Consider the following 24,088-nt stretch of genomic DNA (forward strand, 5'->3'; position numbering starts at 1 on the left):
ATGAGGGCATTGCGGGTAAATGCATGGCACAGAAACTTACTCACTGGAGGGGGGGAGGGCTGCCAATAATGATTAAGTTTTGGGGGAATTGCTATAGATGACTCCCACATTGAGGGAGCCCACAAGACAAACAGCAGAATAAGACCCAACATATAATAGATGCTGTGGCAAGCAGAAGAGTACAATTGGCTTAATGTCAATGTACAAGAGGTGGAATTATTCAATGTCATTCATTCTAGTTTCACATACATTACTTTCCCTTCTCAACTTGGCTTCCAGACCTGCAAAGTCTAAATTCTAAGATTATAAATGAAAGTTTCTTTGTTTATAAGTAAAGTATTTGATTCAAGTAGATCTTTGGAGCTAGGAATCTCAAACTGCTCCATATCTCATGGTTTGCATTTCCAGCCTATTTCCTGCATGATGGTTAGTATATAGTATAGTACAGAATTTTCTGTGAATGAGGGGAGTTAATTTTAGCAGTTTTAATTTTTAAAAATGCTCAGAAGAAAATGAACCTCCAAATTTTTAGTCTTGAAAATTTAAGCCTATAAAGTGAAAGCAAACTTCCTGAATAGTCTCATTGTTCTAAACAACATAAAAAGTGGGTTTAAATTGTCATGTTGGATATTTTAAAACTAAATATGATGATTCAGTGAGTGTATTTTAGGTATTTTAAAAACTTTTACTTGAATAAAAACTAGAATGTTGAGAGACTTGAGGCTAGAGAAACCCAATTAGGAGGCTATTGAATTAACCTAGATGAGATGATGGGGGCTTGAACTAAGGTGGTAACTATGTGAGTAAAGAGAAATTGTTGATTTCAAGAGATATCATGAAGTAAAAAACAGCAAAATTTGGTGTTCTTTTATATGCATGTGCTGCTTATGTGTACTCTTTCCTGAAGTAGCACCTTGCCTAGAGGTATTCATTGCCTGTTACCTTATTTATCTTTGCTAGCTTCCATCCTCAATTCAGGCACTTAGGTATGTTTTTTTTATCCACTTGGGGGTGAAGCCAGGCACCTTCACTCTTCTTTGGTCATTACCTTACTGACATAGTCAAAAGGTTAGTTGACCCAGAAATTTTCTTCCCTTAATTAGTTGTTGCAAAAGCTATTCCCATTCTGTGTCTAAGTGGTCTGGTTTTACCAAGAGTTGTTTAAAGAGGCTACAAAAGGGCCTGAACCTGGCAACTGTTGCAAAGAGGAGTCATTAAAAATACTTAAAGCAGTGACCTTTGGAAAGAGTCAATAAATTTCCATGACTTGTCAATTAGCAGCTAATTGATCAGTATTGAGAATTTAAATTTTAGGGTTTTATTTTCAAAAAATATTCTTGGAAAAGATATCAAAACATCAAAGGCCATAGCTGATATAAGTCCAGCAATTTGATCAACACTTTGGTACACTAATGGCTTACATTGGTATGATGAATGAAAGAGATGTTAAACTGGTATGATAAATGGAAGATAAGTTAAAAAGTTTTTTAAACAATCATTTTTAAAAATTTTGAGTTCCAATTTCTTTCCCTCTCTCCCACACCTTCACCTCCTTGAGAAGGCAAGCAATTTTGTTTCGCAGGATTATTGTGAGGAAAACACTTTGTAAGACTTAAAACATTATATAAATGGAGCTATTTGTAGAAAAGTTGATATGATGAATGGAAGTTTAAAATCTTGGCAGTGCTACCAGATGTGACCTAAAGCTGTTCTGGTAGAATGGCCTTATTCATTTTTTCGTGGTTCAGAGTTCTATTATGATAAATGTTTTCCATGATGCCATTCCTTTTTTTTTTTTCCTCTTTCAGTTAAATTCTTTTCTAGGCTTTGGAGAATGGTTATATGTCTTAATCTAAAAGGCAGTATCATTTCTTCTCTGCCTAACTTTCTCTGACAATACCCTCCTAACTTAGTATTCTGCTCTAGTATGGTGGCACCTGTCAGAGCAGTTAAATTTTGGTTGAATTTTTTTCATCTTTATGTGAGATTTTTCTTAATAGAATTTTTAAAAACTTTCAGTCATAGAATAATGCTAAGTTGGTAAAAGTGAAATACTAATGATATCCCTGTTTACTTTGTCATGTTTGCCTCAGATGACTCTTCCTCGACATGTTTCCTTTAGTTTTTTACGTGAAGCAGTAGAATTATCCTCAAGTTCAGGTACATTATTGGTAATACTTCAGTACTTAATATAATATTATAAATATTTAAATTATTGAATAATATTTAAATCATCATCCTGGTAAAACCTGAAACCAGAATTCAAGGCATAAGCTTTCTTATTTAGTTTTGAATTTGAAAGCAGAAGTTTTGTCTATTATAGTAAATGATAAATGGAATATAAAGAACATGAGATTAAAGTTTTGATGGGAAACCTAACTGTTTTGAATAATCAAATAAAAGGAGAAATAGATAAATATATCTTAGGAGTCATCTAATTTAATACACTGCTCAGTGACTTTATGAAATCAAACTTGAGATACTAGCAAACTAGCTATATTGTTTAATTAATCTATTGAAAAGTTGTAGAGGATAAGGCTTCTAGGTAGGTGAAAGGCAAGCAAAATGCCATGGGAAAAAATATTTGTGTTTCCTGAAGTGCTCTCCAGTGAGTAGACAAAAGGGAAGGGTACAAGGAGGTACTGTGAATGTGGTAAGTGGAGCATGACTAGAGCAGAGACAGTTTCCCAAGAGTAGCAGCTTGCCTTGTACTCTTTCTCCCTTTAAAGTGTAGTTAATTTGGTAAGAAGAATAACAGCATGAGTGGAAATGAAATGCTAGAATAAATAATGGGTCAGATTGAATACAAAGACAAAAATAAAATAGTGCCTATAATCAAGGAGCTCTCATTTTATTTAGGGATACAAACTGCATACATAACATACATAAATAAAGGCAATTTGAAAAGAGAAAGGTCACGAATAACTAGGGGATCAGGTAAGGCTTCAGTGGGAACTAGAGCTGGGTATTGAAAGATGATTAGGATTCTGAAAGGCAGAGACCAGGTGTCAGTGCAATCTAGTCATGAGGGACAGCCTAAGTACAGACACAGAAGTAGGAGATGGAATGTTAACTTTGAGGAACAGTAAGAAGTCTAGTGTTGTCTCCCATGACTAAGTGTTGCAACAAATGGAGGAGTGTGCAGTGAAGAAACGTGGGCCAGGCAGGTCAGTGAAGGACTGAGCCATTTATTATTCTGAGGGTCCGGTTTATATAGTGAAAGCTAACAATCATCCCCGAGGTGTTCTCATGATTCTTATGCGACTAATCCCGGCCCTTACATGCATCCTTAATTGTTCATACCTGCTTGCCATCAAGGTTCAAGGGGCAGAGTGTTCTAACACCTCCCAGGCACGGGAAATTGGTGAACCAAATATTCTGAATAAGTGAGCCCTTAAGGATAGGAAAAGGAAAGAGTCAAGCTCTGACCTAAATTCCTTATCCCATATTAGACTCTCCAGCTCTGGCACTCAACATAGTGTGGACAGAATTGCTGGACTGCTGCTCAGACTCTACGCCTAGAGATAGGAAGACTTATGTCTCAAAGGCCTAGTGTTATCTTAATTGGGTCCTTAGGTCATTGCCAGTTTCAAAAGTGTCAGGACCTTGGACATGAGACCTGGCACAAAACCAAGTTAATTTTGTAGTATCTTCCGTGTATTCCTAATCTCTTTCCATCCTGTGACATAGTTGCAAAGCTGGCACCAAATGCAAGTTGTCTGGTCCCTGAGGATCTAGTCTTCTGTTCCAAACTGTGTGTTATTTCCACCCATAACTTTTCTATTTTGAGAGCAAACACTGTCTTCAATATAGCACTTCATTATCACAGGGCCTTGGAGGGTGGGGGTCTCAACTAACTTCCTACGTCCTGTGGGAAGCAAATTCACCCATTAAGCTGCTGTGATCTCTCTAATCCAGAGGTGTTGCCTCCTGAAATGAAAACAACTTTTTCCAGCTCCTTCTCCCCATACTTTCATCTCCATCCAGCCCAAGCCTACCACATCCTAGTCACAGAATCAATGAAGAGTTGGAAAGGAATTAAAAAGTACAACCCATGCGTGAGAAAGAATTCCTAAGTATTCTACATATCTGACAGATTTTTCATGAAAACATCCAGTGAGAAGAAAGCCATGGTTTGGGCCAAACTACGTAGGGTTTTTAAAAGCTAAACAAAGGAATTTATATTTTATCCTAGAGACAATAGGAAACCACTGGAATTCATTGACTTGGGGGAGTCACATGGTCAGGTTTGCCCTAATGGAGAGGGTAGTTAGCAGTGTCAAATGCAGTAGATAGGTCAAGAAAAATTAAGACTGAGAAAAGAGATCACTGGTGACTTTGGAAAGAGCAGTTTCTGTTGAATTCTGAGATGAGGAAGCAGACTGCAAAGGGCTGAAGGGGGAAGTGAGAAGAGAGAAAGTAGAGGCAGTGAACGCAGTCAGCTTTTTCAAGGATTATGATGGAGAAAAAGAGTTTCTTTGGAATTATACATAGCTTTTTATAACCATATTGCAGTTATGATTCTCATGACAAGTTTCAATGCTACTCATAAGGTTAAATTTCTCTCCTTGAATTAGAATTTCTCATTAATCTTGCTTTTTAGCCATACTTTATGCATATGCATATAGATATCTAAAAACATGAGTCATAACTTGCTCCTTTCTTTCAGATTCTTTCTCCTGTGAATTTCTGGGTGTCTCTACTGATGTGCTTTCTTATACTGAAGCTAATGGTTTCTGGTTTGGTGGATGTACATAAACAATTTTCTCCAATTAAAAATTCAAGCTATAATAGAACAAAACTTTTAAAACAAAACAATTAAATAAAACATTAAAACATATTTAAAGCAGTTTCATGACACTTCCCTTTGGTTTTTTTCACTTGGCATATTTGGCCTAGAGTCATAAGAGTGAGTAATCTTCAAAAACCTTTAACAAATAGGTTACATTAATACATTTAGAGATTTTAACTAAAGTACTTTTTTGCAAAGTAGTATTATAGGTTTAGAGGTCCTTAATGACACTCTCAAAATGCCCTCCTTGAATTAGTAGAACCTTTAAGTAAGAATTTCTGTGATAGCCCCTAAGCCTTATTATTGCTTGGGTGATGTGGAATTGGCTTCATTAAATAGAATCAAGATCAGTAACAATAAGATTTCATACTCTATGAATTCATAGTCTGTCAGTTTTCAAACAATGCTACTACAAACTCTATTTGTCTGAATATCTATATAGAGTGAAAGACAGCAGGATACCAAAATAGTTATTGGGTTTAGTCTAAAATTAGGCAAGCAGAAATTGTAAGCAGAATGAGCTATATGATATGCTACTGCTGCAACAATAATCGGCTAATTGTTTATTAATTCTTTTCTAGATGTGCTTAAAAAAAGATGAGATTGAAGGACTAATTTTAAAGCTGAAATACAGCTTAGAATTTTTTGGACAGCTGAAGAAGCAGCGCTGTCAGATCAGTTAGGAATTTGACAATCAGAAATGAGTAGGGTCTTTTTTTTTTGTATTTTAAGGTTTGTTTGTTTGTTTTTAACATAAGACTGAATCAAAATAGTCCCAGGTTCTGCAAGGAATGATTTAAGGTTATAAGTGAAGGACTATCTGTCTGTCTATCTATTTATCTAATTATCTGTCTGTGTCTGTCTATATGTATGTATATGTACACATACATTTGTGTATATATGTATATATGTGAATACATATATATAACAAGATTTATATAAATATAAGTAATCATAGCCACTTACATCTCCATTCCTTTGTGTACTTCTTTATAATACCCCTTCCCCATGTCTTCCCACCTCCTTTTCCATCTATGTTATTAAAAATAGTATGCTAAATGACTATTACATGACACCATGCTGGGCACCATAAAAATTAGGTATGCTCCCTGCCTTTAAACACCAACAGTCAATAATGTTTTTGAAAATCATCCTATTCAGTTAACATTCCTTCAGTGTCTACTGTGAGTAAGGATGTACTGTGCATACAAAAACAAAAATGACATATTCCCAGTTATCTATTGATCATTTCACAGCATATATAAGAATTACTAAGAAAATGTGTGTGTGTGTGTGTATATATATATATATATATATAAAAATATGTATCTCCATACACATGCATATATATGTATACATACAGATGTACATATATACACACATTGTCTACATGCATGTGTATATATACTGTATACTTGTGGATACACATATATGTATTGTATATATACACATGCATATATGCACATGTGTATGTTCACAAACACAGACTCCCATCCACGTAAGTCCTTTCTTTAATTCCTAAACACACTGTGTAAAGTCAGAGACTTGTCTGCAGTTACATAGATGTGAAGTTGTCAGGCTTCTGACTGTGGGCCCATTGTACTTTCTATTACATGACAGTGCTTCTTACAGCTGCTATATGATATGCTACTACTGCAACCATAATCGGGTAATTGTTTCTTAATTCTTTTCTAGATGTGCTAAAAAAATATGAGATTGAAGCATATATTAGCTTAGAAGAAGATAAAGACAAGGATGAGAGAAAGAAAAAGTACAAGTCAGGGGTAGGTGAGAATGAAACAGATGAAGAGAATGAGGTAAATGGAGATCAATAATCCTACTAGTTTATTTAATCTTTATAATTTAGTTTGACTTAGTCTTTATTTAAAGTGATCTGCCATGGCAACAATCTTCCTAAAAACCTTACAAAGGAATATGTGAATGGATTTTAGTAAGCATTTGTTATTTGATTATTTGCAGATTTAACTGGTGTTGCCCAATCATTACAATAAACCTTTAATACATAGTATATGACAGGAAATATAGGATACTAATATAAGATGTAGGATAGAGTACCCAAGAAATCAGTGTGGTAGCCTAAACATTGTCATTTTTGTGGTATCAGGAAGTCTGCATACCAAGAAATATTAATCTACCATCTCCTGAAATTTCATGAATAAAGATGCTTTCCTTTGGGTCTTGAAGGCTTTTTAATATTTAAGAGTCTCTGGTAAATATACAACTACCTTGTTGAATGATTAAAACTCATCCAAAAGTATTCAGCTGCTAAAGTACCAAAAGGCTCTCTAAGGCTGTCCCACAAGGTAGACCTCAAAGAATATTTCAAGAATCTAGTATTCTGAGGAGTCCAGTGAACTAGAATGTGGGTACACTTTAGGATGTGAGTGTGGGGCAGGGTACATTCAGATGAGTTTAATTAGAATCAGCTGAATTTGACAGGGAGTATTCAGTCTTGCAAGAAACCTACTTTACAATTCAGCTACTTAAGAGCTCCAGTGAGCAAGCAGCAAAGCACAAACCACCATCTATGTGCCACTGTGCACAACACACCTTAATAAGTCCATCTTCATCATAAAAAAGTTTGACAATATTAACAACTGAAATAGCACTACAAAGGGCTTTCCCTACAAGTAGTAACTGATTCAGAAATACTACAGAAAGTCTACTTACAGGAAACCAAGGAAGGGACATAGGCATGGATGAGTGATACAGGGACCCAGTTACTGGAACTGAGACACATGGACAGGACTTGCTTATCAGGAATAATAATCCCATTTTACAGGATGAACAGACCCAGAGAAGTTAAGTGATTATAATTCTAAGTCTCTATAGCTGAAATTCAGAATCTGATTATCTAGCTTGTAGTGGTTTGACAGTGTGCCTGAGAACTGGTACATTGTGAGTATGCTTGAACTATGAAGGATGCTGATTTAACTTTATTGAAGCTAGGTCAGGATTAAGATATCTAGGCTCTAAACAACATCAAGCATAAAAGGTTGTCAGAATTGATTTGTTTTATAGAAAATAGTTTGACTATAAAAACAAAAGCATTTGTGTATGTGTGTGTGTCTGTGTGTGTGTGTGTGTGTGTGTGTGTGTCTGTTTGTATAGGCATATCATAAGAATACAAAAGAAAGGAAGGAGAAAGAGGGAGGAAAAAAGATGTTGGAAATAACCTCTGGTGCCCAAATAGACACAGTTAAGTTAGACAGACTCAGGATGAATGAAGCAATTGAAACCTTTAATAAGCTTCCTACAGGAAGCAGTTGTGGCACATTACAGAAGTGAGGGCAATCCTTATATCCCTATTCTGGGCCACAGGTCCCTCCTAGCTGACTTTCACTGGTAGAAGTCATCACAGGCCACAGATTGCCCCAGAGGCCCACCAAATGTTCCCCTTCTTCATACATGGTTTGTTCAGAAAATGGTGTCTTAACCCTGCCCAGAGGGGGAGAAGCATGAGCACTCTAAGTAAAACTGAACCTTGGTCCTATTTTCTGCCTCCCCAACCACACCACCAGTTTCACCCAGTTTTATCTGATTCTTGAAGCTCCTTACCCGGAACTACTTTCCTCTCATGGAAATATAACCGTTTCTAACTTCTCACAAGGAGAAGGAAATAGAGATGAGTTCATCATATCATTAACTCAGGAGAGATAGATTTTGTATCACTTTGGCTAGGGTTAATAAGATCTTTCTCTACTGCTCCCACCCTTCCCTACCCCTATATGCACCCTCCTATGTGTACAGACATGAATATATACTTTCAGCCCATCCCTACCATTAACTATAGTTGCTATTAAACCATATAGTACTTTATTTGAAAAAGGACTTAGAAGAATAAAACAACTGATGAAGTCAAAACCAATCTATTTAGAAATACTACACAAAATTTACTTGTAAGAAACAAGGAAGAACTTGGACATGGAAAAATAATACAGAAACCCAATTACTGAAACTGGGGCACATGACCAGGGCTTACTTGTTAGAAATAAGGCAGAAGTGCAGAAAGAACCAATGTACAATGGTCAGAGCTGGGATGACCAAAACGCTGACATTATGTTGAGTGGGGAGCCATAGTTCCAGAGATCATTTTATTACCTTTCCTTGGGGCCAGCCTGTTATGGAATCTGTGGTTAAGCAGTGAGAAAATGAGTCTAGGATAAAGATAAGTAGGTCATTCCATCTGGAATGCCAAATTAAAGAGATAGGATTTTATTATCTAGGTATTAGAGAGCCAGTGCAAGTTTTGATCAGGGTCATACTATCAGATGTTTAATACTATTGAAATAGAACTTGATTCAATTATGTTAATTGGAGAAGCACCATAGTGTAGAAGAATGAATGCTGAATTTGTGATTGGAAGATCTGGCCTTGAATTCCATTTCAAACTCTAGTTATGTGACCCTGAGCAAATCACTTCATGTCTGATAGACTCAATTTCCTCTAGAGTAAAATGGGGATAATAATGCTTGCACTATCTACTTCACAAAATTGTTGTGAGGAAAGTACTCGCAAACCTTAAAGTACTATATGAATCTGAATTATTGTTATTATACCCAGGTTCACTAAATGTATTGCCAGTTTGACTAATCTCAAGTGTAATGGTACTCCCTCCCCACATCCAACATTACACATCAAATGAGAAAATAAATAAATGGGAAAGTGCTCTGAAAAAAGTAGTAATGTGCTATACTAGCAAGAAAGCAAGAAGTGGTTTTTTCCCCCCCTACATATGGACTGCCATTATGGATGTAAACTGATATGCTAGATAACACTAATCCCCCTAACAACTATCTTGACAATTCTTATAATTTTCACTTAACAGCATAAGGAGAATAAAATCAAAAATTGTTAGGGCTATTTTGACTTTCCCATTTTCTCTATTGTGAATCAAGAGTCATTGAAAAACCCATCTTGGCATAATGTGTGTCACATCATCATCATCATCATTATCATCAAGGGTTTTTCAAAGTAAAGTTTATTCACATTGCATTGTGTTCAGGTATTTTTTTTCTTTTTACTTCTGCCTGAATTGGTGTGCACTTTTTCTTTTTCTTTTCTTTTTTTAATGATAATAGCTTTTCTCTTTGTGAATGATTTGAGCTCACAAACTCAATGGGAAGATTTAATCTAAAATATCAAAGAAGGCAGGGCTGTAATCTTTATATTGGTAAAGACTTTGATATTTGGAAAACCTACCATGTTGAGGTTTTTGTGTGAGAGATACTCTTAGATTTAAAGTTGCCCTTTTACTGTGGATGAAGTACTATCATAAAAGAGTTCAGTGATCTCTGGGAGGAATTCTGTAGTCTAAAACTAGAACTTCTTTTTTTTCAAGATTGTTATTAGGAATATATATGCAGAGGACTACCCTTTTAGAGAACCACGTCCTCAAAGCATGCCACTATTTGAAGGGGTGAGTCCTCAGTTATCCTAGCTTATTAACTATTATATTTGTTATCTTTTCTGGTGCATCTATATACATATTTTGGGCATATAAAGTCAAAATGGTACTTAGCACAGTAGGCACTTAATAAATGTTTTTGGATTTATTGTTTGATTGTGTTGATTGATTGTTTATTCATTGAAATATATAACACTGATAAAAACTGATATGCTAAATTAAAAATAAATTAAAGCAAATATTAGTTTATCTAGTTCATATTTTATATGTTATATGATGTGAGCTCTTAACTGATGAAATTTATCATTGTCTCTTTTGGTAATAGTCTAATCATTGCTATTACCAAACTGCTTACAGATATAACACTAAACTGTTGTCATCACAGAACTGGTTTTGGCACTTTCCCTTACCATTGCTAGATGAATTTGAGCCTCATCAAATAACCGGGCTACATTGTGGCATGGTGCCACATTTTAAGTGCAGGTCAAATGGAGTACAGCAGTTACTTCTGACACCTTGCCTTGAGGGCAGATGCCAAATAACTGTGAAATTTTAGAAGATTATCCAACAACATATTTTGCATTTCAGAGTCAGCCTATATTTCTATTACAGTGTAGGTTATTTTTATCCTTATAGGACTCATTGGTGGAGTCAGTTACTATCTAATCAAACAAAGATAATATTATTAATTGAATTGGTATTTAAAGGTCTATTGTGAATTTTTTTTGTTAAAAAATATGCTTCTAGGCATTGTGGATTGGTTCATCAAATATATACATACGGGCTGATTTTTACTCTTGGGAGCTAAAGAAAATTGATTTTAAAATGTCAATTTTTCTATCAAATTGTAAATGTTCCTTTAAAAAAACAGTACCTTTTCTGGTTATGCTTATGATCATACTGAGCAGAAATGTACTCACAGAAAATTAGGCAAGGATATCTTATAAATTCAAAATATGAAATGCTTCAAAATTTCTTACTGCTGTTTATTGTTTTTATTTTGTTTTCAATATTACAGTGCCAGAAAACCATCATTAGGAAGAGGGGAAAGTTTGAGCCTTTTTTAAGGAATATTATTGAAATTCCCATTGAAGAAAATTATAAAAGAATCCAAAATATGCCTATCTGTACCGTTGTTAAAAAGGATACATCAAATGCAGAGATGATAGAACATGAAGATCAAGACCCTCCTTACGCACCAACTTCATCAAGCTTAACAGAAAATTCAGAAAATTCTTCCTGGGACTCCAATCCTGACATCTTTACAATAAAATCTTTAGACACTGAAGAGATGGAAAGAGGACTATCAAGTCTTTCTTTAGAAAGTTTTGAAAGACAATCAACCTTTACTATAGATATAGATTTGGTTGGGAAAGGGCAGGAAAACCTCCTTTCAGAGCTATCAGAGCTTCAACCAAGTCTAGAAAAATTAGAAAAAACAATGGTTCTAAAATCGATTTTAAATGATGATTTGAAGGACCTTTCAGAAGAATTATTTTCAAAACAAGGATTCCTTATGGAGATTGAGGTAGAAAAGGAAGGCCAGAGTTTGAAGACCTTAGATGACAACACATTAGTTAGTTTCAAGACTGATGTATTGGAGAATGCTCAAAATGAAATCAAGACTGTGCACAGTGAACAGACTGAGCTTTCTGGAAAGAAAAGTTCAAGTACAAAATCTTCAAAAAAACCCCTCAAGATTGTGCAGAATGAAGAGTTGAGTGAGTTTTCAGGAAAGAAAAGTTCAAGTTCAAAATCTTTTAAAAATGACCTCAAGATTGTACAGAGTGAACAGTTAAATGAACTTTCAAGAAAGAAAAGTTCAAGTTCAAGATCTTTTAAAAATGACATCAAGAATGTTCAGGGTGAACAGTTGGGTGAGCTTTCAGGAAAGACAAGTTCAATTTCACAATCTTCCCAAAATGACCTCAAGATTGTGCAAAGTGAACAGTTGAGTGAGCTTTCAGGAAAGACTAGTTCAGGTTTGAAATCTTCCAAGAATGACCTCAAGATTGTGCAGAGTGAACAGATTGAGCTTTCAGGAAAGACTAGTTCAGGTTCAAAATCTTCCAATAATGACCTCAAGATTGTGCAGAGTGAACAGATTGAGCTTTTAGGAAAGACTAGTTCAGGTTCAAAATCTTCCAATAATGACCTCCAGATTGTGCAGAGTGAGCAGATGGGTGAACTTTCAGGAAAGACAAGTGAAAGTTCAAAATCTTCTTTCAAAAATGACCTCAAGATTGTGCAGAGTAAACAGTTGGATGAACGTTCAGTAAAGACAAATTCAAGTTCAGAATCTTTCAAAAATGACATCAATATTGTGCAGAATGAGCAGCTGAATGAGCTTGGAAAGATGAGTTCAGGTTCAAAATCTTCAAAAAATGACCTCAGTATTGTGCAAGGTGAACAGTTGGGTGAGCTTTCAGGAAAGACAAGTTCAGATTCAGAATCTTCAGCAAATGACCTCAAGGTTGTGCAAAGTGAACAGACAGAAGTTTCAGAAAACACAAATGCAAGTTCAAAATCTTCAGAAAATGTCCTCAAGATTGTGAAGAATGATCAGAGTGAGATTTCTAGAAAGGAAAGTTTAAGTTCAAAATCATTTTCAAAAGAAGTACTAAAGGATAGTCCAACAGAAAGCCAAATAGAATTAACAGAGGAAGTAGAAGTGGAAGAATGCCATATGTCTCAGACATTTGATGAGTCCGAGGAACAGTTAAGTATAGCAGAGGGAGATTTGTCAAGTGGAAGGAAGCATAGCTTCAAAAAGAAGCACCCAGAAGAATATTGTCAGAGTTCAGAAGAGGTAATACACAGTATCTCAGTTTTAAGTGTAGCAGAAAGTTTTGAAAGCCCAGAGGATGTGTCACTCATAGAACAAATTTCCTCTGAGGGACAAATCACAGAACTGGACTTAGAGAGCAGTGTATCAATGCTGGACTTTCCACAAAGTTCACTCACAGTTTGGGATAACGGTTTAGCTTCAACAAGTCACTTACCACATGAAAAACATTCAGGAGTAGATCTATCAAAATCTAAATCTTATGTGAGGCACATATTTTTACAAGCATTTCCTTCAGATTCTTCAGAGTCTGGCGTAGTCAGTGTGATAGAATTAGATAAAGACTATGAGAATCCATGGCTAGATAATGAGACCAGTTCTCCTGAAGAAGGACCCGCAATGATGGAAGAAGGCTGGAAATTATCACTGAAGAGTTCAAAAAACCAGTTCCCACAGGATAAAGAAGAAGATTTACCTCAGACAGATCAATTATATACAGAAAAGAGTTTTGAAGAAAAAGAACTCGATTCTGGTTTGGAAAATGCAAGTACTTCTGTCACACATAAACTTAGTGACTCAGATAGAACATGTCTAAAATCTTTTGAAAATGATGTCTTTACTGATCTTTCCACAGAGAACGTTACTGAATTAGGCTTACCATCAGGGGCAGAGGTGGAAAAAGAAAACCAAACCTTTTTTGTTCCAGAAAATGAATATGAGGAATTATACCCTAATTCGACAATTAGCATGGATAAATCAGATGATTTCAATGCAAAACCTGTTACAAGCCCCAACTACTGCAGTTTTGAAGAGTATCTATCAGGATCAGAAGCAGAACATCTAAAAGCTAATTTTAGCAAATACATCCAGAATTTTCTTGTAAAAAGACTTTCAGAATCAGGACCATTCCCCAAGGAAGATTTACCAAAAATCTTTGAGAGTCTTTATCTGATAAATGATAAAAAAGAATTGCCAATTTCTTTCAAGATTGAAATACCTCCAAAAGAGCAAAATAATTTCAAAGATTTTCCAGAAACTTCCCAAAAAAGCATGCCTTCTGTAAATAATTCAAATTGCTCTTCATTTGATGATAAACATTTAGAAATAAGATTAAGAGCTCTTTTAAGTGAAATCCTCCACCAATATATACTAAATAACCATACAGAAACCAAATTAATCAGGGAAAGAGAGTCTGAGAATAGATATCATAATTTGCCTCCTTATAGAACTAAAACTGTCCCACCATTTTCACATGAAGTAAGACATGATTATCCAGAGAGGAGTTTTTCTGGAGAGAGTGAACTAAACAAGAGAAGTCCTTTAAGTCAATCCATACAAGACCTTCTATCAGTTATCTCAGAAAATGAAATATTAAATCTAAAATCTGATTTCAGCCAACATCTTCAAAGCCTTTTCATAGAAAGGCTTTCAAACATGGGACTAATCACAGAAAAGGAGTTCCATAATATTAATGAGAGCATGTCTTCGACTAATTCCAGTGATAGACCATTAAAGTTTTTAAGCTCAGATCTAAGAGGACTAAACCAGTGTCAGGAAAGGCCTTCCGAAAAGCAAAGTTACAAAGCTTTTCCAAGACATACGTCACAAGAGGTTACTGATGAAAGGCTTTCAAATATAGAACTAGCCAGAAAGTTGGAAAGGGAATATTTTACTTTGCATAATATTAAAAGAAGGTCATCATTGGTGAGAGAAGATGAAAGGCAATACATCAGAGAAAGAGTTGGAAAGCATGGTCTAACAGGAGTAAAAGCTTCAAGAAAAAGTAGCCAAGAGTTCCTATTTAACAATTCATCAGAAAGAATAACAAAACTAGTGTTAAGAAGGGAACAAAAAGACCACAATTTAATGCGATTGCCACAAGTAGAAAAAAACGGTTTTCAAGAGGAGATCCAAGACCTACATGGCTGGTATAATAGACCAAAAACAAGCCATTCAAAAGGTACTTTGAAAATCAAGCCTCTGGGAAAAAAAGAACATATTAACATATATAAAGTGACTGTCAAGGAAAAACCTGAGTCAGTATTCATACCATGTGTCCAGAATTCTGAAGTCCAACCAGAAATTAAGGAATATTTATACAAATCCAAGTTATCCTCGTCGAGTAATACTTATGCGTATTTAAATTCTGATGATGAGGAAAAATCCAATTTGAAAGACCAATGTTATGGGAAGTCCAAAGAGACCAACAAAAAGAAGCCCCTGTTAACAGTGACCCAGTTCCACAAAGAGTTACAAGCTGTTCGCGTTAAGGCCAAAGAAACTGCTACTGAAAAATGTGCAACTACCCCACAATCTTTTGACCACAGTAGAATTGTAGACATTAACAATTCAAAACCATCCATATTCCCAGAAGTCTTAAAAACAGAAAATTTAAAGTCTAAACTTCGACGAGAAAGAGATTATGTCGAGAAACAAAAACGGCCCCTTTACAGGACAGCTAAGATCTTAGCAGCCTCCCAGCCGGCCACAAGACTGCTTCTAAGGAAGTCTTCACAAAGGACACTGCTATTTCCTTGGGCAGGAAAACGAAATTTACATGTAATAATGCTTTTCTTGATCTATTTTTTTTTTTGGTAAAGGCCAGTAAATATTTCACTTTTGTTCTCACCCCAGGAGTGGGGGGGAAATGTAGGTATGCATCCTTTATATTTTTTCTTTTTTTTTTCACCCCATCTCCTCCCTCCCCCACCCCAAAATGGCATGTATTCTGAATATCCCTTCCCCTACTCTGTCCTCTCTTCTATCTCTCTCCCCTTCTCTTATCCCCTTCCCCTTCTATTTTCCTGTAGGGCACGATAGACTTCTGTACCCCATTTCATATATTTATTTCCCAGTAGCATGTGAAAACATTTTTTTTAAACATATGTTTTTAAAACTTTAGGTTTCAAATTTTGTCTCTTCCTCTCTCCCCACCCACCCTCATTGAAAAGGCAAGCAACTCAATATAAATTGTACATGTGCAGTTATGCAAAACACGTCCATAGTAGACATGTTGTGAAAAACTAACTCTATTTCCCTTAATCCTATCCTGCCCTCCTATTTATTCTATTCTTTCTTTTGACCCTGTCTCTCCTCAGAAGTTTTTACTTCTGATTAACCCCTTTCCCAATCTGCCTTCCTCTCTATCATCCCCCTACTCTCTTGTCCCCTTTCCCCCCTATTTTCCTGTAGGGTAAGACAGCTTTCCATACCCAATTGAATGTGTATGTTATTCCCTCCTTAAGCCAAATCCTATGAGAATAAGATTCACTCATTCCCTCTCACCTTCTCCTGTTTCCCCTTCCACTGTAAGAGACTTTTCTGGTTTTTTTTTGTGAGATAATTTACCCCATTCTACCTCTCCCTTTCTTCTTCTCCGAGTATAATCCTCTCTCATCCCTTAATTTTATTCTCCAGATATGACCCCTTAATCTTCAGCTCACCCTGTGCCCTCTATCTATCTACATATACATACATATAATTTTTTTCCTCCAACTACCCTGATACTGACAAAGGTCTCATGAGTTATAAATATCATCTTTCCATGCAGGAATGTAAACAGTTCAATCTTAATAAGTCTCTTATGATTTCTCTTTCCTGTTTACCTCTTCATGTTCCACTTGAGTCCTGTATTTGAAAGTCAAATTTTCTATTCAGCTCTGGTCTTTTCATCAAGAATGCTTGAAAGTCCTCTATTTCACTGAATGACCATTTTTTCCCCTGAAGGATTATACTCAGTTTTGCTGGGTAGGTGATTCTTGGTTGTAATCCTATCTCCTTTGCCCTCCGAATATTATATTCCATGCCCTGCGGTCCTTTAATGTAGAAGCTGCTAAATCTTGTGTTATCCTGATTGTGTTCCACAGTACTTGAACTGTTTCCTTCTGGCAGCTTGTAATATTTTCTCCTTGACCTGGGAACTCTGGAATTTGGCTACAATATTCCTAGGAGTTTTCCTTTGGGGATCTCTTTCAGGAGGAGATCTGTGGATTCTTTCAATTTCTATTTTGCCCTCTGGTTCTACTATATCAGGGCAGTTTTCCTTGATAATTTCTTGAAAGATGATGTCTAGGCTCTTTTTTGATCATGGCTTTCAGATAGTCCAATAATTTTTAAATTCTCTCTCCTGGATCTATTTTCCAGGTCAGTTGTTTTTCCAATGAGATATTTCACATTGTTTTCTAATTTTTCATTCTTTTGGATTTGTTCTACTGTGTCATGATTTCTCATAAAGTCACTATCTTCCAATTGCTCTATTCTAATTTTTAAGGAAGTATTTTCTTCAGTAAGCTTTTGGACTTCCTTTTCCATCTGGCCAATTTTGCTTTTTAGGGCATTTTTCTCCTCATTGGCTTTTTGGACCTCTTTTGCCATTTGGGTTAGGCTATTTTTTAAGGTGTTATTTTCTTCAGTATTTTTTTGGGTCTCCTTTAGCATCACTCTCAGTTTTTCCTCTACTTCTCTAACTTGCTTCTCAAAATCGTTTTTGAGCTCTTCCATGGCCTGGGACCAATTCATGTTTTTCTTGGAGGCTTTGACTTTGTTGTCTTCTTCTGGTTGTATATTTTGGTCTTCTTTTTCACCAAAGTAAGATAATATAGTCTGACTCTTTTTGCGCTGCTTGCTCATGATCCCGGCCAATTACTTGAGTTTTAAACTCTTTGTTAAGGTACGAATCTGCTTCCAATGTGGAGAATGTATTGTCCCAAGCTTGGGGGGTTTGTACAGCTGTTTTCAGAGATACTTGTAGGGACCTGTAAATTTTCAGTTCTTCCAAGGTGGTATGATAAGAGGCAAGGTGTTTACTCCTTTCCTGGCCTGCGACTACAAGTACTCCTTTCTGTCCTGTAACTGTGATGAGGGGCTCCTCTCCACAGCCACTCCAAGCTCCACCAAGCCAGCGCTCCTCCTCACCCCAGCACCGCTGCCCAGAACTGTGGCCCAGATCCAAACATGGGCAAAGCAAGAGATTCCTGCCTCAGCACTGGCAAAGAGATCCCTGCAGTCCCTCTCTGATCAGCCACTGGATTCCCCCTCAGTCTGTGGGCTGGAAGCTCGGGAAGCAGTGGCCCCCCCACAGGGCCACGCTCTTGGGGAATGGAGCTGAAACCCTGCCTTCCTTTCTCAGGCACCCACAGAAACAGACTTTTCCCACTGACCTTCTAATTTGTCTTTGGATTGGTGGATTGAGGAGTCTGGAAACCTCCACAGCTGCCCAAGATTCAGTCCTCTGAGGCCTGCTCCAGGTTTGCTGCAGCCTTGCGCGCCCATGGGTGTGGCCTGTGCACCCACACCGTGCTGCGCTCCCAGCCCGGCACGATACACCTTTCTGATCAATCATCCAGGTTGTCTTGGGCTGGAAATTTGTTTCACTCTGTCTTTTTGTGGGTTCTGCTGCTTCAGAATTTGTTTAGAGCCATTTTTTATGAGTATTTGGAGGGGTTTGGAGGAGAGCTCAAGCAAGTCACTGCTTTCACTCCGCCATCTTGGCTCTGCCTTTCGGTATGCATCCTAATTGTCTCAAAATGTAGTAAACGGACTGTCCCCCTAAATCAAATCATTCTTCTGAAAGTCAAACATCATCTTAAACCTCACACCAAATGAATCACAAAATTCCCTTCAAAGCATGAGGTCCTGAGTGCTTGATGACACATTTACATATTCAGATTGGGTTTGGGTCTGTAGGGACAGCTGGGAGATATTGCCATGTATGAGCTGCATTTTCATAATCATTTTGTGAATTATCAACTGCAAATTTTTAAAAGTCCATTTTAACTTCTCTCTGCCCTGCAAATTGATCTTGGGCTATCTTCTGCTGAAATTCATTTCATCTTTTTATCCCCACTATGTAACACAGTGCCATACATAGTGGACATTTAATAAATGCTTGTTTAATTGCACAGGAATGCAAATTAGTTTTTACTATTAATTAGTATCACCTTACATGTATATAGTACTTCTACAATTTTCAAAGCACTTTCACGTTGTCTTCATTTGCTCCTCACAACCACCTCATTGGGTTGTCGGGACAGGTTTCTCAAATCACAGATGAGGAACCTGGAGCTCAGATTGATTAAATCACTTCACCCAAGGCCACAGCTAATCATTGTTGGGCTCGGGCTGGCCTAGTGTTCTGCCCACCACACTGCATTATCATCTAGTCAGCTAGCCTTTATCGAGTGCCTACTGTGTACAAGTTTGGATTTGGGGTCAGAGAACCTGGGTTCAAGCTTCAGCTCTTCCACTTAGCACTTACATGACCTCCCTGAGCCTTTGCTTCCTTAGCTGTGAAATGAGATGGTTGGACTCAGTGACAGCTAAGCTCACTTCTAGTTCTGTGAATTAGGGAGCTAAATCTGCTAAAGAAAAAAACAAACCCTGCACTGAATTGAAAAACAAAAGGTTTGGAGGCTTACTGACTGCTTTGAATTATCTGTGTCCCTGCTTTCCTTCTCACACATGGATAACTGAAAGTTGTCTATATTTGAGAAAATTCTCAAGAACTGAATTTTATGTATAAAATTGACTTATTTGAGTGAATATCTGTGTTTTCTGTTACATGTAAATTATTCCCTTAAATGAGAAATAGAACTTGTTTCAGAATATGGTTTGGGGAATATTCTTTTGATTTGGATGGTGCATTTAAATACTTTATAGTACAAAAAAGTCTTACCTTACGCATCTTCTCATAGGAAAAAAAAATGGAACAAATGATGCTTAGGTTCCCAGGCCAGGCCACAAAAGGCTACAGAGGGTAGTATGGTAGTAAGAATGAGTTCTGGATCCTGGAATCAGGGGGTCAGTCACACAGTACCAAAGCTTAAATTGGGCAGGAAAAAAAAATATATTATATATATATATAATCTTAATGGTTAGAAGGAAAATGGGAAAATGGAGAGAGATAACTTTTCCCACTTTCAATGATTTTGTATTGTGTACGTCTATGATATGTATGTGCTGGTATAGGGGAAAACTAAAGATACATACATACATATATGTATATATGTAGACATATACACATGCATATTGCCACATATACATATGTGCATGTGTATATACGTGTATGTATGCATGTGTATACATGCATGCATACATGCATGCATACATACATACACACATACATACATATGGAGAATAGTGAATAGAGAGCCAGCCTCGAACAAAGGAAGACCTCAGTTCAAATTCCTGTTTCTGACACATACTGATGTATGACCATGGGCAAATCACTTCACCTCTCAGTACTCTAGGCAACTCTCTAAGATTACAGCTAGATTAAGTATGAATAATAAATTCCATGAAGTAGTATCATCTATTAGAATTTATACTATTTGAAGTTGTAATTGTGTAAAATATGGTCATTGGTTTCATTTTCATTGGAAATATACAGTGCAAATTTGAATAAGGCAACCACTTCAAGCACTAATTGGGGACCTAGCTGTATGAATTTCAAAGAAAGCATCCTTCATTGGGAGAGGTAATTTCCTCACCAGGGAGTGATCTATATATCAGTGAAATCACATGCCCAATCCTTTCTAAAAGGAAATCCCTTAAAAGCTTAATATTACTCTTTTTAAGTAGTTAAGGATCTTGCTAATTACCCTAGGGTTTCATAAACAGTGGAATTTTAAGATTGTTTAACTGGGTGCTGAGGAAAGGCACTGGGAAATATGCCTGTAATGTACAGTGGGAAAGTTGAGGAACATCTCTTCCATTGAAGCACTGTATAATTCAGTTTGTGTCTTTAGTAAAGTTGATAGCACACAAAATTGACTGTTAAAAGGACTTTTAGGGGCAGCGAGGTGGCATAGTGGATAGAGCACTGGCCCTGGATTCAAGAGGTCCTGAGTTCAAATCCAGCCTCAGACACATAACACTTACTAGCTGTGTGACCCCGGGCAAGTCACTTAAGCCCATTGCCTAGCCAAAAAAAAAAAAAAGACTTTTTTAGTTGAGCTCATTCATCAGGTTCTTTAACATTCCAGCATCCCCCAGAGGGAACCAAATATCACAGTGTTCAGGGAACTTGGACTTGGAGGAGCACCCAGTAGATACCAGCCAGGTGATGTGGTTACCCATGCCTATACCTCTTAATTCTTAAGTGCATCTATGTATTATAATTATATTACCTACATGAAAAATTCTGCTCTGATAAATGTACTAATTCTATGTCAGAGCATATCTCTGTGTGTAGGAAAATAATTATTTTCATGGATATCAGAAAATTTTATGTTATTGGAAATAATCTAAAAATTATACAAAGTATTCAGCGGTATGCCAAAGACGGTGTACAAGTAGTCCCCAATTTGCAATCAGGATGTATTCTGAAAGTTTGTATATTGGTTGTTTGGAAGTTGAGATGCATTTTTTTCATGGAAAAAAATGGGAATTTTTTGTAAAGTTTTTGTAAATGGCTCTTAGAATCCAAGGCCAACCCACAAAAGCCCATTTAATCCGCAAACCAGCTGAATTACATCACTAACAGTATTAACCAAAATTCTGGTTTTTAGGATCCCCTGGGGTTCGTCTAGATGGAGGAGGAATGGAAAGACATTTTCTCACTTTTTTGCATGCAGAACTAACCACAGTTAAAATGTATAAATAGCAAAACATTCGCCACCTCCTAGTGTCCCTCTCGTCAAGCTTCTAGTGCTTTCGGACTGCCCTAATCATTCACTTCTCCACTGCCACCCTCATACACACATAAGATTGCTAGGGTATCAGACTAGGAGTTCTGAGTTTATCTTGGCTCTGTCAAGCTATATGTCCTTAAGTAAATCATTTCAGCTTGCAGACCCAGTTTCCTTATCTGTATAAAATGAGATTATTGGAAGTAGGAACACAGGGTTATAGATAGATTTAAAACTGGAAGAGACCTTACTTAGTACACATATAGTTCAACCTTCTCATTTTATAGATGAGACAATTGAGGCTCTTAGAAGTTAATTAACTTGCCCAAGGTCACAAAATTACCTAGCTTCCCACTCTCATTGTCCCAAATCCCCCCCCCCCAAAGCTCTCATTTCCTTTGTCTCAGCTAGGTGTTAGGGGGAAAAAACCTGATGTGTATAAATTCTCAGTAACTTCCCCAAGGAATGAAAATGATGTTCATTAAGCCAAATGAATAATTAGTATAATTTTAGGTGACAGAAATAAAATTGAAATTTTTCACAAATTATGGGTGAAGATATGCTAGGGAGGCCACCGAGTAGGCAGATTAGTCTTGTCTGATTAATTTAGTTAGTCCCCAGGCTCATTTACTATTAAGCTGTCTTTTTTTTTAATAGTATTTTATCCATTCTTCTACCCCTGAACCCACAGATCTTTGAAAGCTCCAAATGCATCACCATAGCTATAGTAGCAAAGATTCAGGGGAGGTATGGATTAGAGAGAGGAGCAGTAAGAAAAATATTTGTACACTGGGGATTGCCTATCTGGCATATGCTACTATTCTATCCTTCTAACTGTATAAGCTATATTCCTTTTAACTTTAAAAAGTCAGATAAGCTTAAATTATTAATCTACTCTGCTTTTGTTTTTAATATTTAGGACTCTTCAGAAAATAAAAAGGAAGATTTACATGTGGCCTCATTTAAGCATCTCGAAAAAGCAAAAGCAAGAGCAAGGTTTGACTTGGGAAGAAGCCCAGATAATAACCAGTGTACATTTAAAAACCTTGCAAGACCAAATACTGCTCCAGAGTTTAACAAACGATTGAAAGAAAGCTTTGGGAAATTCACATCCCCACGGGTAGTGTCAGCAGGCTTATCTCATGTAAATGCTGCAAACCCAGGTCTAGAGGAACGTCATCAGAAAAAAGACCTAAAAGATCTTGAAAAATGTTCAGTCATTTGTGATATTCTACAGTTGTTAAACAGTTCATATGTGAAACGCAAGTATGAGGATGATTATTAAGTACATCATGAATCCCCCCACCAATGAAATGAGAATAGGTCAGTCCTCTTATTTAGCAGCTCACTACAAAATTTCATCTTGTTAGAGTCATTGTTTTCAGTGAAATACAAATAAACATTTATGATGCATATATATGTATTTTTATTCATGAGACTGTGAGGGAACTATTGACCATTTATTAATGGTTTAAAAAAAATTTTTTTAAATGGAGTGCAGTTTGACATGATTATGCAGATAGGGGTTTTAATCTTTAATCTCAGTCTTCAATTGATAATGACTAGAAAATGCTATTTAGCCAAGAGTCAGTCTTATCTAGGATTGATTGCACTTGAATTCGACTTAGTTTTCCTCCACTAGAGAATATTTCCAACACCTTTTGATTACTGGGCTCTGGGCAGCAACTGATAGGATGTAATAAGGAAGACAACTATCAGAGAAACATACTGAGAAACAAAGATGGCACACAGTTAAAAAGCCTATACATATGCACTAGTACTGGATAGTTGACACTCAACTATTCTTTAATTACTGGCCTGAACAAATCTTGAATTTAGATCATGTTGTTTTCTAAAACTTGGTGGATAGCTGCTTTGAATAAGACTCTCAGATGACCTTCAAAAAGCAATGGAATAGTACTTTAGTGGAGACAGGTCATTTTTTATGGTATTTCAAATGATCCCATTTATTTTAATGTAGCTTTTAAGTGTGCACAAAGAAACATGAGGCAAATATTTTCCTATTAGGAGAACCTATCTCCATCACAGGACAGTCTTAGACTGCAATAGCTTTACATCAGAAACCCATTTCCTAAGACAGTTTAGATAGTATGGAAAGTTGTTGCATTAAATCTTCCATTCACAAATTTGCATGTATACTTCCACAATTCCTGGTCTACCACTTAGCATTAGTAGATGGTCTTCCGGGGAATTGAGTCAGAAGCAGCGAGGCTGTTCCCTGCTTGGATGAGAGACATAGATGTTATCTCTAGGCTCATTCTGGAAACCTTTCCACTTGGTAAAATCTGATTCCACAAAAACATTATTGTAGGTCTTTCTTGGAGAAAGGCCATTTATACTTTTATGATATTTCAAGTGATTGATTGTATTGTTCATAGTGTATGGCCAAAAACATTTATCAACTTGTGGCTGTCTTAAAAGAACCTTTTCAAACA

General features: G+C 36.5%; 1 protein-coding gene across 1 annotated transcript in view; it reads left to right on the forward strand.

The window, feature by feature from the left end:
- The window catches only part of CATSPERT (catsper channel auxiliary subunit tau), a 105,867-nt gene extending 82,822 nt beyond the window's left edge, over positions 1-23,045 (forward strand). Inside the window, 5 exon segments of the mRNA XM_020970540.2 lie at positions 2,094-2,160; positions 6,488-6,609; positions 10,155-10,232; positions 11,239-15,564; positions 22,552-23,045. Of these exon segments, the coding sequence (XP_020826199.2) occupies positions 2,094-2,160; positions 6,488-6,609; positions 10,155-10,232; positions 11,239-15,564; positions 22,552-22,917 (4,959 nt within the window). The 3' untranslated portion in view covers positions 22,918-23,045.
- Positions 23,046-24,088: the final 1,043 nt, after the last annotated feature.

This window comes from Phascolarctos cinereus, unplaced genomic scaffold, assembly GCF_003287225.1.
Source record: "Phascolarctos cinereus isolate Bilbo 61053 unplaced genomic scaffold, phaCin_HiC Scaffold_7;HRSCAF=346, whole genome shotgun sequence".
NCBI classification, from domain to species: domain Eukaryota; kingdom Metazoa; phylum Chordata; class Mammalia; order Diprotodontia; family Phascolarctidae; genus Phascolarctos; species Phascolarctos cinereus.